This window comes from Perissodus microlepis, chromosome 16 (genome assembly GCF_051167445.1).
Source record: "Perissodus microlepis isolate ML-2025 ecotype Zambia chromosome 16, ASM5116744v1, whole genome shotgun sequence".
NCBI lineage: Eukaryota > Metazoa > Chordata > Actinopteri > Cichliformes > Cichlidae > Perissodus > Perissodus microlepis.
This window is the reverse complement of record NC_140476.1, coordinates 626,618-645,000: the sequence shown is the minus strand read 5'-3', so window position 1 is coordinate 645,000 and position 18,383 is coordinate 626,618. Positions and strand designations below refer to the sequence as shown.

Sequence of the window (18,383 nt, the reverse complement as noted above, 5' to 3'; positions counted from 1 at the left end):
AAGGAGCGATCAAGGTTAGACAGTTTATCACCTGCTGCTAATTTCAGATCCCTGAAAGCTGATTTTCATGAAAGCAGCGGCTAGTGAGGCGAGTTTATCAGCTCAGAGCTCATTTCCTCCAGCTCTGACTGATAAGTGTATCTGCAGTTAATCTGTATCAGCAATGACATGTAAATGATCTCAGATCAGTTTATTTTTATCCCCTCAGAGACGGATGTTTCTATGTCAGAAAGCTCAGACCTGATCTTAAAAAAAACGCTCAAGCTTTTCAGCTTCCTGCTGAGCAGTCACAGATTTCTGCTCTGACTCTGATGAGGCTCGAGTAAATCATTAAAACATTAAAAATCAGTGTTAGACAGCGGCTGAGGGAGCAGAGACAGCATCAGGTCAATGTTAGTTTTCAGCTGGAATTCCCCTTTAAGCTCCTCTGAGGCCGTCTGTGTGTTTTGTTGCGCTTGAGGATCAATGTAAGATGAATGGAGGATGAATGGAGGATGAATGGAGGGAGGGGACGACATGTACAGAAACAGATCTCACATTTCAAAGACTGAAAACACAGAAGAACAAAGCAGCGAAAGCGTCTGAAACACAGCGAGACGTCAGAGTCGGAGCTGCAAAGCGTTCTCTGACATTTGGCATCAGTGAAGTCAGCGACAGGACACACCTCAGGGGTCAGAGTTCACAATACTCAACCCCATGAAGGCTGCTCACAAAGCCCAGGAGCCAAACGCAGTTTCAGCTGCAGGAATAAATCAGCTTGTAGCAAAGAGAAAGATCAACAGTAATGTCATCAAAAGGAAACATGATGTAAAGCTCTGTACTCAGCTCTTTAACCAGAACAGAAAGACAGGTGGGAACACCTGAAAGTTCCTCAACTGAAAGCTCCGCTGAATAATACCCAGAAACACGTGATAGAGAGGACCAGGAGTCGGTTTAAGCTGTGACAACTGAACAAACATGTTTTCCATCTATCGTTACGCGACCCTCCTAACCCCACATCCAGTCTGGTGACTGGATGTGTTTGGGGGCCTGTCCAGGATCTTCAGCACAACAGAACAACTTGAACAAGCAAGTCATGAATTAAAACTTCCTGTTAGGATACAACAAAGCTTTCAGCACAATGTCTGTCAGTAGTAATATATAAAAACAAGCTCAAACCTTTATTTATCCAGTCTCACAAGCAAAAGTCTCTCTTATTTTGGACACACTGCAGATTTTGTGTTTTGTTCTTCAGAAATGAATCTGACCTCCTTCTGAAACATGTGACCGTCCCTTTAGAGCTGAAACCAGCACTCTGTATCTCCTCGTACCTGTACAGGGTCTCCAGCTGTGGCTCTGGACTCTGGCGGTGAGCAGCACCCAGGTGAGCAGCAGGAAGTGACACGAAAACATCACGCCTGTGCGCCGTGAACAGCGTGTTTGACTCCCGCTCACCGACCCGCTTCCTGTCCTGCGTCTCTCAACGTCATTCTCCAGTTGGCCTGAGGATCTCCTGGGCGGTGTTTCTTCAGCGTCTGTGGTCAAAGAGCAACACGACAAACGTCTCAGATTTGGTTCCTTACAGCGGCGTGTCCAACATTTCCACCCGGCGAACCCAGACGGCCGTCTCGCCAATTCTTCATGAACGCCACCAAGTTCATTTGTGTTTACATAACCTGGCTTCAAACCAGCAAACTGTCTCTTTATCTGTAACTACAGCTCAGCTTTCAGTTTAAAGCTGATCGTTGCCTTAACTTTTAGTTAACTGCCTATTTAAAATCATTTCTGTGGTTACGGCAGAAGGACCCTTGGTGGGACTCTCCATGTTACACCTGCACCAGGTGGGATTTTCACAGCACTACAGACTGGTTTAAACTGGTTTAATAAATGATGCTGAACATAAAAAACTCGAGTAACGTGCAAACCTGTGGCTGAGAAATATCACACTGTGTAATTTTACCATCAGACTGCACTATCAACACTTCACATGGTCACATTGATCACAAAACGATTAAACGATGAGCCAAAGATAAGAACAGCTGCTAAAGATAAAATCATGTGAACTCGTTTCGGTTTCTCCCCGTCGTGTAACGAAGCTCGTCTCCTGAACACTAACCTGCTAACATGAGCGTCGGGCCCACATTTGAATCACATGAGAATCTGTGAGAGGAAAACAAAGATGCAAAAGCTTTGATGCACAGTGACGTCATATCTGAGCAAACCTGGGTCAGAGGTCAGAGGTCAGAGGTTTAACCAGCCTCCTGAGGTCCAGCTCCAGTCCTAGTCTGTGAAGAGGTTTCAGGACATGTGAGGAGACCTCTGACTTGAGCACAGGTAAGAAGAGGCGGTGAGAGGAGCTCAGAGTGGGGAGGCCTGGAGTGCTGTGACCTCACAGACGTACAGTCTTTGCTCTACCTGTCGGCCGTCCTTAAACCGTCCTCTTCGTCTTTGCTGGACATTTATCTATTCTTCAGAGAAACCAAAAACACAACCAGGCTCATCATCAGTCCACCTTTAAAAGTGTTCTCAGTGTCTGAGATGAACCTGATGATCTTCAGCGTGTCTCCGCCTTCAGGTGCAGACCTCCACCTGTCGTCTGCTCCTCCCTCTCCACGTTTCCTCCTCTTTAAGTCCTCCACAGTTTCTCCTTTCCTTCCTCTGAGGCTGCTGTCTGTGCAGCGACTGGAGGTGATTTTCAGATTCAGGTGAGTATGACTGAGGAGAGAGAGAATTTACCTGCAGGTGAGCTGGCCTCGCTCGCCCCACATTTAAATAAAAAAGACTGGGAGTGGCTGAGGAGCGAGAGGGAGGGAGGGGCGGCTGCCTCCTCTTTACCTGTGACACACTTGAACTCACCTGAAGACAAACCTGACAGACAAAGCTGGACAGAGTCCACCTGAGAGGACAGGTGAGTGTTTCATGAAGGTGAAAGGTGTGATTGGTGGAGAGGTTTCTGCACGTTGCTGCTGCAAGTTAGTTCATGTGTTACTGGTCAGAGCAGCTGACACATTTCGGTCTCGGTGATCAGATATGATCACTTCCTGTCGGCGACCATGACGCTGATCAGACCAGCCAATGGGTGACCGCACGCTGTGCTAGTCCATCTTTTATATACAGTCAGTCTGTGTTAAACTGATAAGCCCGACCAATATCAGATTTTTAACAGTGATACTGATATTCGGTGATTTAAAAGCCAATATTCAGACATTTAGGCTGATATTTGTCACTCTTTTCGTCCTTCTCGTTCCTCGTTTTTACCTTCTGCCCAGGTCGGATCAGCTGCTCGCTGTTTGTGGCGTTTCAAACATAAACATGGAAGATGCAGAGCGCCCTCTGGTGGACAAATGATGTAAGGTTAAAGGGTGTTTCTGCTGTCTCATGTATCGTCTGTGACGAGCTGAAACTAACAGAGCAGCAAATAATAATCTGAGCTCTTCATGAATTTGGTGCGGCTCTAAAAATGACGTCATATCAAATTCTTATTATTTTGTGTGTCTCGTGCTGTGCAGCAGTCTGGGTTTGGGCTTGTCAGTCAGGTGTTGTACTAATAAAGTTTGATTGATTATTCCTTCCTACACTGAAACTGTAAATATGAACGATCAGCTGCAGAGTTCGGTCCATGTTTCATATGATGTGAGGTTCCTGCACACGTGCTGCCTGAGAGGAGGAGGAGGAGGAGGAAGAGAGGAAGAAGTGACTGATCTCAAGTCTGCGGCTCGCCCTCAGCTCTTCACAGCACAGGAATTTCCCAGGTGAGCCAGGGCTCCGCCCCCTGCCTGTCTGACCCACTCCCTGAAATCAGGTGCCATCAGACCTGAGGCTGCACACACACACACACACACACACACACACACACACACACACACACACACACACACACACACACAAAAGTACTGCATTCAATGCCAAAAGTACACAGGTATGATCAAAATAAACAGAGATTATTAGAGATTATATTCACCTCCATCATTATTGCTCAGTCTCATGGTTCTGGCCAGTGGTTTCCAAGCTGAGGGCCAGGGCCCTGCACAGGGTCATAGGATAATCCCAGGAATACAGCAGGTGAGGCAAAGCTCCACCCATCAGGGTTACCTGATCAGTCTGAGAGGTGATCAGATTATAAAGGAAGAAAGAAAACTGAAATAAACAGAAAATAATTTAATAATTTTTATTTTTAAAATCAAACTTTCATTGGTTCTCTTTTCTAAGAGGATTGAGTGTCACAGCAGGGGGTTTGCCGATGTGTTGTGAACAAGCGAGCCTTTATTTGGCAGGAAGTCAGCAGTAAACATGAAACTAAGAAGAATTATGAACAACTTTGACCACTATGAATACACTGTGATAATTATGATGAAGACTATGAAGACTGTGGTCAGTTTAACAGACGACCTGACAATGAAACACAAACAGAGGACTTGAATGCGCAGGAGGTGATCAGGGGAGGTGAAAACACACGAGGAAACAGAACATAATGAAATGCAAAGTGAAAATCCTGTCGTTCCTCTGACACCCAGCAGGGGCAGCAGGGAGTCAGTCTCCATAGACAAAGTGTTCTAGTCTCTAGTTTCACCTTCCTAACACAACAAGGGGGGAGGATGTTTCATTCAAAGAGTAAATTATTTAATTTTTAGGGGTGTGGCCTGTTTGATTGATGGTGACGCTGTAGCTGCTCGCTGTCGGCTAGGCTACACCTCAGCTAACTGCCCTGATGTGGGTCTCTGGACTGTGTTTGTGCTGTTGGAGTACTTTAATGACATCATCTGAAGAAACTAGCTAGCATCAGCTAATAACTCAGTGCTCCGCCCTCTCTTCACACCTGGCTCCAAAACCTCAACACAGTTCAAAATGGTTCAAATGAAAAGTGTCCAGATCCAGTCATGGTGGTCCCAGTTCCTGTCCCTGTGACTCTGAGATGGTACGACGCGAGCATGTGGAGGCGGACACGATATCACTCAAATTAAAATCAGGTGTTTGCCCACCGAACCCCATACCTGCACAGGTAAACCAGAAGTCAGTGTTTGCTGTGAGGGGCGAGCGCTGGGAGCTGCACAGTGTACTCAGACATGAAAAGCAGCTGTGATCTGAGAGACGCTTAAAGCCCAGTAATCCCAGTTTAAATGTGAGCCTGGATCCAGGCCAGCAGGCAGAGACACGAATGAACCCACAGAGACCTTCCAGTCTCACTGTGACCGAGCTGCAGGTTCACAGGTGGAAGCAGAGTTCCACACCTTTACCTGTGTCTGCCCTCAGTACAGGTACAACACAGACTGTAAGTACAATCATCCAGGAAGCTCATCAAATGTTATGACAACCAGTATAAACAGGATTTCCATTTAAATGCATATAAAAGAGCCACAAAAATATAAAAAACAGGCAAAATGAGGAGCGTCGCACGCAGCGTGGACTCTTTAGAGTGGACCCATCTGAACGCATTCAGGTGAGACACGCTTGCATTTACCTGCCGACTGAACACAGGTGAGCTTCTGCTGCTCTACCTGTGCAGGTTGGTGTCGTCAGGAAAAGAATCAGTGAAAATATCCGAGAGAGCGCCCCCATCAGGACGCTGTGACCTCTCACCTCAAATCCAAGACTCAAGAAGTTTGTCATATACACTGCAAAACACAAGTGGATACACCGAGCGACGAGACTCTTACTTTGCAACTAAAATAAGAATAAACTTAACTCTGAGTTAGAAAATAATTTATAGAGTAAAACAAGTGCTGATGTATCTCGTGTGTGTGTGGAGTCAGAATTTAATAATGGATTGGATTTATATAGCGCTTTTCAAGGCACTCAAAGCGCTTTACAATGCCACTATTCATTCACACACTGGTGGAGGCAGCTACGGTTGTAGCCACAGCTGCCCTGGGGCAGACTGACAGAAGCGAGGCTGCCATATCGCGCCATCGGCCCCTCTGGCCAACACCAGTAGGCGGTAGGGTAAAGTGTCTTGCCCGAGGACACAACGACCAGGACAGAGAGCCTGGGGATCGAACCGGTGACCTTCCGGTTACAGATACGCTTCCCAACCCCCTGAGCCCCTGAGCAATTTAAAGTGCAAGTAGTTGTAACACTGTCACAGTGGTAACATATACAGAATATGCTATAGTAAAACGTTTATGTTGTGTGAAGTTTTATTATGTTGTATATAAATGTAAAAACTTGCAGGTCAAAGGTCATCACAGTTCGAGTCAGTGATTCTGTAAGATGGGCTGATCAGCACAGCTCGCTCTCACATCACAGTTTGTTTCAGGGAGGCGAAGGTTTTACTGCCAACAAGGTTCAAACCCTGAACAGAGTCCTCGCAAAGACAGTGTGTGTGTGTGTGTGAGTGTGTGTGTGTGTGTGTGAGTGTGTGAGTGTGTGTGTGAGTGTGAGTGTGTGTGTGAGTGTGTGTGAGAGTGTGAGTGTGTGTGTGAGTGTGAGTGTGTGTGTGTGTGTGAGAGCTGATAAAATCTCTCAAAGTGTTTCTAAAGAAAACCATCTGCCTTCATGCTGTTATATAAAACTGGAACACACACACATACACAGTTTTTACAAAGACCAAACAAACTGTATTAGCCGTGAGGAGCAGTGATGTCAGAGTCACGTGACTGGGTCTTCAGCAGCAGATCCAGGGTCAGGCTGGTCCCAGATCAGCTCAGTGACAGACGCATGCTGGGCTGAATCGTAACTGCACCTCACGTTATCAGGTCAGCAGGTCGTCTGTGGGGTTCAACGAGGATCGGCTGAGACTGATCCCTGTGAGCGTCACCCTGCTCTCCAACAACACTGGGCGCTGCCCCTCAGCAGGCTTCCTGAAGTTGGCCAATCAGAAAGTGGACCTTAGTGAGTGGGATGTTAAAGAGAAGCAGCTTGTTTCACAGAGGATGGCGTGTCAGATAAGGAAGGATTACTCTGAACTGTGACAGAGTACCTGACAGAACAGAGCTGGGCTAAGCAGACAGGACCAGGTAATCAGATTACCTGCATGAGCTGTGGGCTGCCTGCGCTCTGTAACTGATGCTGCCTTCCTTTCATGTCTTTATGTCTGAGGCAGGCCCAGACAGGAAGCTGCTGTCATGGCATGTCACCTCCCTCGCCGACCCCTCTCATCTGCACTCGTCCTTTTTATCTGCAGACTTGACTCAGCGCTGACGTGAGCTGAGTCAGAGTCGCAGCGAGGTTAAAACAGACTGATCCGGGATAAGCTCAGGTTTAAATCTGCATGTGATCTCAGACATTTATAGGTGCTTCTGCTTCAGCGGCGCTTCGAGAAAACGCCACTTTACTTAGAAATGTGACATCTGAGCCCTGAAGGTCTGAACCCCAGCACATCACAAAACAGGAAGGTGTCGGGCTCTGGGCCGACACTGGGCCGACACTGGGCTTACATTTCTCAGCTGATATTATTTGAACAAAACTGCAGTGAGAGAAAAAAGGCAGCTTTATTAAATGTTGGACCTGCTTTCAGATGTAATGAATAACCAGCTCACGCTCTGCTCTTGGTATTTTTTATTAATCGTTTGTTAAATCAGACAAATTCAAAGAAACCCTTCAAACTAAAGCTCTGCGCTCCCGTCAGCTCCTCGGCGAGCTGAACCATCGCGACGTCCTCCTTCAGGAAGACATAAAGTGCATGAAGTCCTGCTGAGAGAAGCCGGCGTGCTTCTGTCCGACCGGACGTCCAGTCCGAGTCCACGTTTATCAACCAGTCGGATCAGAAACGATTTCTCGCCAACAGCAGCAAATGAACAGAAACAGGAAGCAGGAGTCGGGGGCGGGGCGGGGTACTGCGGTTGCACACTGAATCCCTGAACTTCAAACCAGATCGGAATGATGAGAAACTTCCTGGACTTCAGACCGGCTCCCCTCTGTGTCGACGACTGTACACTGACAGCACCAGGCGGCACAGCAGGGGGCGCTATGGGACAACAGCTTCAGGTAAAACATCATTTCTATCCTATACAAACAAAGTTTAAATTGATCTTTTCATGAATTTATTGATAAATATTGTCCTGCAGAGGAGACGGACGAGGTATGGCGGCGGCGTTTCTGCTGCTGCTGTCGGAGTGAAGGTGGTGGTGATGTCATCGCGTTTGGTTTGTGTCCTTTGATCGGCTTCCATCCATCAGTTTATTTATTGATCTGTCCATACTGAGCGCCCTGTGTATGTGTGTCTGTCCATGCCATTTGTTTCTGCTGTACACACACACACAGGGCGCGGGCTGATGACATCATCTCTACAGGCCCAGAGACTTGCGTACGATCTTCTGGGCGAGTTTGTTGAACTGCTCTCGATCTTCCCGCCACATTTTGGAGGCATCGACGTTCGCTCCGCTCTCATCGTTGGGCTCTGAGAGGAGAGGAGAGGACCGAGTACGCAGGTGAAGCATGGTTTACACATGATGACGTCACAGAAAGGTGTGTGATTACCTGCCAGCATGCTGACCACAGACAGCAGGATCTTCTCCACACTCTGGACCGGACTCCACCTCTCTGCACTACTCTCATAACCCATCGGATCGTCGCCCGGAGCGTGGAGGATGGAGATACAGACCCGACCGTCCGGATAGACTGAGGAGGAGGAGGAAGGTGATTAGTAAGGGAGCACGACTCAGCCCGCCCATCTGAAAGAATCCAACATATTTAACGACGACCAGTTCAACACACAGGTTTAGTTTGTAATGCCCACAGGTGCGAATGCTGCCAGACTGGTGACCTGTCCAGGTGGACCTGCTGCTGGGACAGGCTCCACCCCCCCGACAAGCATGGGTGGATGTTTCTGAATGCTGTGAATCTGATTTTAAGACATTTCTGTTCAAACGCTTCATTAAAGCTGAGACCCGCGTGTCGTGTCGTGTGAGCGTCTCTTTGAGTTTTTGGGATTCATTTTTTTGTAAAAACAGGACATATTTGGAAACAGGATGTTCTTTGTCTGCTCCTCAAAGTGCCGCCCGGCCATCGAGTCCTCACAGGTGCAGTAGAACAACACCTGACAGGTAAACAAGCCTCCCGTCAGGTGAGGCAGCACTCAGAGGCTATCCGTTTCCATCAAACATCTCGTTGTTATCAGTGTGCAAAGTGCTTCCTGTCGGCTGTCTGACGTTCCTGCTTTGACAGCTGCTGTTTTATCAGCACACAATAGATACGAGAGCCGAGCAATTAATCTGATCATTTCACATTTTAATCTCAGCTTCCAACAATTCAGGAAACAAGATAAAACTCCTGCTGCAGCTGGAGCCATGCAGGACGGAGAACAAGCTTTATATTTATTCGTTCAGATATTTCACATTTCTATGAAACAACAGGTTTGATGCAGAGGAGCTGGGTGGTGCAGACCTACAGACACCTGCTGGCAGCCTGGCACCTGTTCTCACCTGTGCGAGCGGTGCCATGAAGGGCAGATGGTGAGTAAACGTTCAGCTCAGAAAGTTTGAAAACTTTTTCTCTTCTTTTGAAACCTGAGACGTGTTTTTTCCATCACCTTTGAGGAGGTTCAGGCCCGCTCAGTGTTTTCTTCTTCGTGGGTTTCACCTGCGGCGGTTGCAGGCTGTTGATGGATGATCAGACGCTACAGTTGCAGGAGGAAGTTCAGCTCGGGGGCATGCTGGTGCAGGGTGGTGATGATGGGCCAGCAGCGAACAGCTTGTCCTCTAATCAGGACTGAGCGTGCTCAGACTGTTACCCTGCTGTGACATCATGGCTCAGCACTCTAATCACAGCAGTAATGACAGCGCGCTAACAGCATGCTAACAGCACGCTAACAGCACGTTAGCAGCATGTTCACATTAGTGCTGCGTGCTGTGACTGGTCACATGACTGCTTTGAAGTCAAACCGACTCTCAGGAGCTTTGGTCGTTACTGTGACAACGCAGCCTTGTGTCACATGACTTGAGTCACATGACTGAGGGGGTCACTGCAGTCTGTTTACCTATCAAAACAGACGCAAACCAAGCGTGTTCTGTTCAGGAACCTGAGGCACACCTGAGTTTACTCCAGGTGTGCCAGGTGTGTTTAAGAGTTTTCAGGTGAACATGACGGGTTAAAATCTGACAGCGAGGCTCTAAACGAGTCTAAAACCGTGGAAACACGAGCTCGTCGCTGCGGTGATTCACTGTGCTGGATTAAAGTGACTGAGAGGCAGAGAGGATAAACATCACATCAGCTTCTCCACAAACACACCTCCAGTCTTAACCTTCATAAAACCCTGTGAGAACACAAGCTGTCTGTGCAGCTGAGGGGGCGGAGCTCAGCCGCAGGTGGACTTACTGTTGGGGTGAAACATGTCGCAGGTGAACCTCATCTTTGGAGGACTGAGGGGGTAATCGGAGGGGAAGCTGAGGATGGCTGGAAACACTCCGCCTTCGAAGCACGTGTCCTGAGGACCCCTGAAACACACACAGGAAGTACATGTGAGACCCAGAGGGCACGAAACCACAGAGCACCTGAAGAACTTGGAGAACACGCCTGGATCACCTGTTAGCAGCTGGACGGGTTTTTAAGTTTAATCTGCTGCTCTTTCGGTTCCCGTCTCTGTAACACCTGTGCACAGGTGACCCTCACTCTGATTTCATGATCCTCTAACAAATTTTATCTCCCTCGAGAACCTGAAGGAGCAGCTTCAGAACAGGTAACCCCGTCTCTATGAACACATCTGGATGTGAACATCTGCAGGTTTCTGTCCTGTTGACCAATCAGGTGTGAGCAGCCTTGGGATGCACGCAGGTAAAAACAGAGATTAATGTTCCACGTTCCAAAGACACGTGGAACACGGAGACAGCAAAGCAAACAGGAACATTAACACCTGCTCTCTCCATCAGCACCAGCAGCTAACAAACTCATTTCACGTGTTTGTCTTCATGTTTTTCAGACGCCACTCAGATTTGAATATTTGTTGCTGGAAAGCAAAAAGTTTGTTGTTTTTCAACAAAAATGTGTTTGTTGAAAAAAACACTAACTTTGTTCTCAAGTCAGAAGAAGGAGATGAACCAACCTGACTCCAAACCCAGAACGTCTGTGTAAGGAGACAAATACTGACTTACTTCAACATAACGTGGGTCTGATGTTCAGACCAAATGATGAGAAGATCTTAGAAAGAACGCTGGACTGTAAGCATGCTGTGTACATGCTGCTGCTCCGTCTACAGTGACATATACTTTTCTTTAGAGCGACTTTATCTCCTTATCATTACTCTTATTGTTGTTATGTTAGTATTGTGTTGTTGCTGTACTTGGTCTCAGCGTACCTTTCTCATGGAAAAGGGAGGAAAAACGTCCTGTCAGAAAAAGCGGAGCGGCTCCCCACATAGCTGTTGGAGTAGTTTCAGGTACTTGGGGAGAACGTCCTGTGGTTCCTTTAGAAGCAGATCTTTGAACCGGCTTTGAGAAGCTGTTCTGCTCCGGCAGCTAGGGCTGTGCGATATGACCAAAATCTCATATCCCGATATCAGAATTCTATCGTCCGATAACGATATAAATCACAAAAATGTAACATTTTCTGTAAATTCTGTGAATCTCGGGCAGCTCGACCTGCGTGAAGTGTTTCCAGCTGCGCGTCGTGTAGCTGGAGTCGAGTGTTTTAACCGATGCATGAAACGATACATTTTTAGACATAAGTTGTAACGGCCGCCGTTTTTTTTGTATTTATTCCACGGCGTGCTGCGGGGAAAAGCCTGTTCTAACATTTGAGTCTAAGCTTTATTTTTTAGCACCTGGCGTCTTTTTTACTTCTCATCCGTAAATAATCTGCTCTTTCACGTGATTCAGTTTATTTTGAAAAGTCTCAACAAGATCTTGAGCTTTATTGTGAAAGGTTTATGTGGAAAATAAACAAGCGGACACACGATGCTGTTACCGTCGTTGTTGCTAACGACAACGCATAAAAACAGGCGCTTGTCCGTCCGTAGTGTGGTTATATTAAATATAAGAAAGAGAGAACTTAAAGAAAGTAATATAGCCACTACAGTGACATCAGAACCACGAAACAAACGATAGCGTAAAATGAAACGACAGACGTTTTTATATCGTCATCAGATATATATCGTTATATCAAACAGCCCTAGTGGCAGCTGTTTGAAGCTCACCGATCCGTATCAGCCGCAAGGACACGGCGCCGGTATCACAGCGTGTTTATGATCGTTACGCCGTCATGGAGCTTCTGAGTCATCAGAGTTCAAGAGGACGTTTGAATATCTGAGCACATCACAGATCTGAGGTCAGGCAGATCAGCCCATCTGATCGTCTGTCCGCTCTAATCACTGACCACACACACTCTGATTGGCTATCTGTGCTACCAATCAGCGCTCGTCTGACGCGTGTTCTTTTATCAGATCTGAGAGCAGTTTGATCAAATCAAAGGGTTTCATCACCTGGATCCAAACAGTGACGCCGCTAAAGCTTTATGAATGTAAGGTTAGGAGCGAGTACCTTGCATCACTTTAACTGGCACATCGCTGTCGACCGGGACACGAGGACGCTGACCAGCTGAGGACAAAACAAGTCAGATTGCCAGAGGTTCAAAGAGCGGAAACAACTGAGCGTCAAAGAGCTGGACTTCTGTGACTGTCTGACACAGGTGGGCGGGTCCCGTCTGACACAGGTGATCCCTGTTTGCGTCTGAAACCCCTCCAGCTGTCTATCAGTGTAGGCGGAGCCATGGCAGAGGGTCGGCGCGCTCCCAGCAGCTTGTTTCTGAATCTTCGACTAACCAACGAGTCACAAAACAGTCAGCCGTTAAACATGAGCAGGCAGCTCAGACGTCTTCCCATCAAGAAACAGCATCTCAAAGCGCAGCTCAGAGGGCCGACCTGCTCAGGTAATGACCTTGGTAATGATAGGGTGTGGCGCGGTGATGTCATCGATCAGGGGGATGGCAGGTGTGTGGATGGTTGGCCGGAGCACGAGCTGCAGGTTAAATTGAAGGGCAGACTGAAGCTGCTGTCACGCCAACATCCACAACAACAGAAGGCTCCGTTACTAATGACAGACTGAGGGCGCTGCCTTCACTGACATCACGTTCATGTTGGTTTCTTAGGTACAATAACTTCTGTACATCTACTGCAGTCAGGATGTCTACTTTCACACCGAGTACTCAGAGTACACAGCTGTGGGTCCACATCTGGGGTGTTTTAATGGATTTAGATCCACTGTAACTTCTTCCAGTCACAGGTGAAACACCTTCAGCAGATGGTTTTCTGACTCCTTGAAGAGTCTCAGGATCAGCAGATGTTCTCTGCAGCTTGTTGCTTCAGTTCTTGCTGAGACTAATTTTGGTCTGAGACAGCACGAAGCTGCAGCATCTTTAATAACCGATAAGAAATGTTTTTGTCTAAGAGCGTATTAAAGAGGACATGAAACACCGAACACATCGAGGCTAATTTACCCCACTGAGCTCTCAGACTCTGACACACATGTAACTGCTGTGAAGCTGGTTTAACAAATAACAGCTTAAAGTTATAAAAACATGTTTCTGTCAGTACGAACGTGACGTCAGGTGGTTGGTTGGCTGCAGCTAACGGGCTCTCCTCCACACTGGCCTTTACAAACACCAACATCACGGCTAACAGCTGGATTTCCTGTTTCAGTGCAGCTAGCCAAACAGCCACTTCCTGCTACAGACACAGACAGTAAAGTGGACAGTATGTCCTGGTTTCACATAAACTCACTGCTGCAGCACTACAGTGATCCCCTCACACTGATGTTTAGCTTTAATGTCCCTATTTTCCTCTGAGGTATCGATCCTGTCACTAGTTAGCTAACATAAACTAATGTGAGTCTGTTAGCCTCAACCAACCAATCACATGACGTCACGTTCGTACTGACAGAAGATGGTGCTGAACATGACCCGGTGTGTGTCAGAGTCAGGATCAGTGGGGTAAACATGTCCTCTTTAAAAACACACCTCACAGTTAAAATGACACTTGAACATCTTTGTTGGTCCTCAGCTGTGTCCACACTTCATGGAGAATGATGCTCCTGGTTGTTTCTGTAGGTAGACCAGGCCTTGGTCTTCAGATTAAGACTTCTCCAACACTCGACATCTTTAAAATCCACCTGAAGACACATTTTTACTCCCCAGCGTTTAAATTTGAACACTTTTGTGTTGTCTTGTTTCCTGCTCTGTTTTCTTCCAGCCATAAATCCACTGACTTTCCTTAACTTTGTGTTAGTGGGGAGTGTACCGATAGCTGTGTTTCATCTCCAACACTTTGAGAACAGCGACACCTTCTGGTCTCACTCGGTCATCGTCACACTGAACCTGTGAGTTTAGTTGCCATGGTTTACACGTATGAGGGTGACTTCATGACTCAAACTGCAGGTTTTTACTTTCTGAGTTTGGCATAAAGTGTGAAACAGGTTAAAGAAACAAATACAGAGAGGTGAGCCTGTTACAAACACTAAGAGCTGCTAATAAAAAGATCAGACAACTGATCCCAGCAGACGGGAGGTTAAAGCCATGAGGGTGCAACATTGTTTGCTTTTTAAATGCAATTAGTGTGATTAGTGGATCTATGGAGATCCGTCGCTGCTTTCATGACTGAGCCTGACCTTTAAGCACTCAGCACAGAAGTGAAAGTAACTCGTTTGTGCAACAGCCAAATTAGACAAATGCTGGTGCTCACAGAAGTGCTTCAGGTGACTGAACTGAGCTATATGATAACCCGACGGGTGGGGCTGAGATAGATTTTGGTCGCCCGACCGGAGATATCGCTAGCTCCGGGACGTCAGGCTGGCGATATTGCGAGCCCTGGACTGCTTCAAGCTGATAGTAAAAGCAACAAACTCAAATAACCACTCATAACAACCGAGGTATGCAGAAAAGCACCCCTGAGCCTTAGAACAGATGATCTACAGCAGCAGAAGACCACACCGGTGCCACTCCCACCACCTAAAGGACATTTTATACCTGCTACGCGCTGCCTTGCAAACAGCACCTTACAACAGAGCAGCGTGGGAAAGGACCGAAGGAGCAGGTACACTGGCTCTTTAAGAACAGGAAGTGGAGGATACAGTTCACTCACACTCACCAAAACCGGACAGCAGAAGATAAAAAACGCTGGTTGCTCTGATGAGTCTCGATTCCTGCTGCTACATTCTGAGTTTGGCGTTAACAACCCGAAAGCAGGGATCCTCCTTTGCTTCAGATTCACATCGACAGATTCATGGATGCACCAGCATCATGAGGTCATGATGATGTCATGTCCACACAAACCAAAACCTGTGATGCTTGTATAACCCAGTTGAAGCCAAGCACCTAAGAGTTAAAGGAGCTCTAACCCAGTACTAGTAAACTGTACCGAATAAAGTGGCTGTGAGAGTCCAGCTATAACTGACACATACACAATAACACTCCAAAACAAATACAAACACCCAAAAATGACTCAAACGTGTGTTTCCATGGAGACGGGGTACTCACATGATGAGAGCCTCCCACTCGAAGAAGTTCTCCTCGTTCACTGGACCTGCACAGCAAACACAAACTCTTTAAATCTCCTGCTCTCAGAGCTGCTCGGGTGTCTGACTGTTGGAACAACACGCTGAACATCTGAAGACACATCTGCAGAAGCTACAGATGTGTTCTCGTGTCTCACCTGCCACGATGCCCTCAGGTGGGTTCAAGGTCAGCTCTGAAACACAAACACAGAAAGATGAGTGACCTTTGACCTCTGCTGTGATCCAGTCTCAGTCACATTTTTAAACAGCTGATGGATTGTTTGCTTTCCCATGTTGAAGAAACGATTAACATCTATTCATTTAAAAACAGCCTAAAGCAAGAAAGCAGTTATAAAAGACTTCCCAATTATCTTAAATACCAATCAGATTTACCACAATGATCTATGTCGAACTGTTTATCCATAACTGTAAATCTGCAAGCTCGAACACTTATACACAACATAATACAACTGTAATTACCCCTAACCTGTAAAGTTGCAATTGTTATACATAGCTCTACATATACACCTTAATATATACTCTGTATATATTATCACTGTGACAGTGTTGCAACTACTTTTCTGTTTACACCCACATAAACTACAAGATTCACAAAGCACTGTTTGTGTGTTTTACTTTCTTTTAGGGAACGTGCAAACTAAGAATTTCATTGCTCTGCGTAACCATTTGTGTTTCGCGGTGTACATGACAATGAAGTTCTTGAATCTTGAATGAATCGACTAATCTATGCAGAATTCACATTATTACACAAGATTAAAGTGTAGCAGCCTGAAATGAACGCATTAAATAAATGACAGGCCTAAATATGAATGTGTACCGAGGCTAATCCCCCAGTTAAAGTTCTTATCGTTAGCCCTCTATGCACCAAATTACATTTAAAAACCTTCAAATTTATCACTTTCAGAAAAGGCAAATCAGCCGCCGTGTCAGTGCAGCGCTGAAGCCTCGCAGCGAGTTTTCCACCTGCGCTCTGTGTTCCTGTAACCAACAGATAAACATGATGTTCGCACTTTGTGTTCATTTAACATACTTTAGAAAAGTTTTGAAAGTTACATCACGGCAGCTATATGGAACATTCTGGATAACGCCACAAACACATTATATAAGCTCCAAATTATACCGCGGTTTAAACTGCAGGTGGACAAAGCCGACACCGGATTATTCACACTGTCCAGATATTCATCAGGTTATCGGTTTGAGTCGCAGGTACAGAAGAACAAACGCGGACAGCAAAGAAAAGCTCAAACCGACCGAACTTTTAACGGAGTTTCGTACAGAGATACAGGCGCTAGCGCAGCTGTTAGCTTAGCATGCTAGCTAACATTAAAATACCTCCCATTGTCTGAAAGCGGCTCGCGTTACTCACGTTTGTACTCGGCCATAAGTCTCTTGAGCGCTGTGCCAGCCATCGTGTTTACCGGAGAAAATAACAAACAAACAAATAAACAAAAGCGGCTCAGTTTCTCAGGTTCTCACAGAGCAACCGACCAACAGCTGATCCGACTGAGCATGCGCAAAACGTGTTTCAGTTTGCGTGTCAGCAGACAGCGCACCCTGTCGACAAAAATAAAAACAATTCATTTAAAAACAAATAAAAAATTAAAAAATTAAATTAATTGTAAACTTAATTTTACTCAGGTAAATTTTTTGTGCCTTTAATAAATGTTATATTGTCTTTTTATTCAATTTTGTCTTTATTTAATGTAATTTCCTTACCTGGATGACTGAGAATCAAGATGTATGCATGTAATAATAAGTTACGGTCTAACTGATTGCTTTTCTGTACAGTTAGCGTTTATGTGCCACAGCAGATCTGTTTTGTTGTTGTTGTTGAATAATCAAATACATAAATAATAAAATTAATTAATTAATTAAACTCAAGTCAACTTTATTTATACAACGCCAAATCACAACAACAGTCACCTCAGGGTGTTTTATATTGTAAGGTAGACCCTACAATAATACATACAGAGAAAAACCCAACAATCATATGACCCCCTATGAGCAGTGGGAAGGCCACGGTGGGAAGGAAAAACTCCCTTTTAACAGGAAGAAACCTCTGGATCTGGACCCACTGGTTGTGGTGAGAGAAAGACGACAGAATGGTGTGGAAGAGAGATTAATAACAAGTGTGATTTAGTGCAGAAAGGTCTGTTAACACATAGTGAGTGAAGACGTGTCTGACAGCGAATGACTGAAATAGTGCCACATGTGAAAAGTGATGATTTCCTGTTTTTCTCTTTTTACTTGTAATGACTCATTGGTCTCTGTGACCTTTGACCTAAGAGTGCAGTTTCCAGACTGTTTTTAAAATATTCAAACTATAATCGGCAGTCAGAACTCAACTTTGTTACTTTATACAGTGAGAAAGTTCTGTGGCCTGAATATTGAACTGCTGAATTTTGCCTATATTATCTGCTGAGGGGATTTTTATCTGTTATTGTTGTTGCTGTGTGCAAATGCTGCAACTGCACACAGCTGCCACATCAGAACGTGCTGCAGTATGTTCCTCTTTATCAGGAAGTCTAGTTCAAGGCCCTCTGCTGCCTCCCCCAACAAGATGTGGATGAACTAAAGAGCATAAAGAGAAAATGAATGTTGATTACAAAACAAATATTTATGACCTTATCTCTGATTATGTTTTTTTGGGTGAACAGTCCTGCTTTTCTTTTGCAGCCCTACTGAGCTTCCAATCATGAGGCTCGACTCACATTGACTGTTTTTTTGTTACAGTTTAAAGCTCCTCAAGGTGGGGCAATCGTGGCTCAAGAGTTGGGAGTTCGCCTTGTAATCGGAAGGTTGCCGGTTCGAGCCCCGGCTCGGACAGTCTCGGTCGTTGTGTCCTTGGGCAAGACACTTCACCTACCGCCTACTGGTGTTGGCCAGAAGGGCCGATGGCGCGATATGGCAGCCTCGCTTCTGTCAGTCTGTCCCAGGGCAGACTGTATGTATATATATATGCATAAAAAA

General features: G+C 46.0%; 2 protein-coding genes across 3 annotated transcripts in view; both read right to left on the bottom strand.

The window, feature by feature from the left end:
• The window catches only part of LOC146370132 (thrombospondin-type laminin G domain and EAR repeat-containing protein-like), a 24,908-nt gene extending 21,110 nt beyond the window's left edge, over window positions 1-3,798 (bottom strand). Inside the window, exons 1-2 of one of the 2 annotated variants that reach the window (XM_084907976.1) lie at window positions 2,202-3,798; window positions 1,311-1,514 (exon numbers count right to left, since the gene is read on the bottom strand). In XM_084907976.1, coding sequence (XP_084764102.1) covers window positions 1,311-1,392 — 82 coding nt within the window. In that variant the 5' untranslated portion in view covers window positions 1,393-1,514; window positions 2,202-3,798. Of the gene's footprint in view, window positions 1-1,310 lie in introns of both variants that reach the window. The other variant, XM_084907975.1, reaches the window with a different exon arrangement.
• Window positions 3,799-7,458: 3,660 nt separating this feature from the next.
• On the bottom strand, window positions 7,459-16,942 carry ube2g2 (ubiquitin-conjugating enzyme E2G 2 (UBC7 homolog, yeast)). Its single transcript, XM_084907977.1, has 6 exons — window positions 16,780-16,942; window positions 15,551-15,586; window positions 15,376-15,421; window positions 10,231-10,349; window positions 8,395-8,535; window positions 7,459-8,314 (listed from the first exon to the last, which is right to left on the bottom strand). Exons 1-6 carry the CDS (start codon window positions 16,820-16,822, stop codon window positions 8,202-8,204), a joined length of 498 nt encoding a protein of 165 aa, XP_084764103.1. The 5' UTR covers window positions 16,823-16,942; the 3' UTR covers window positions 7,459-8,201.
• Window positions 16,943-18,383: the final 1,441 nt, after the last annotated feature.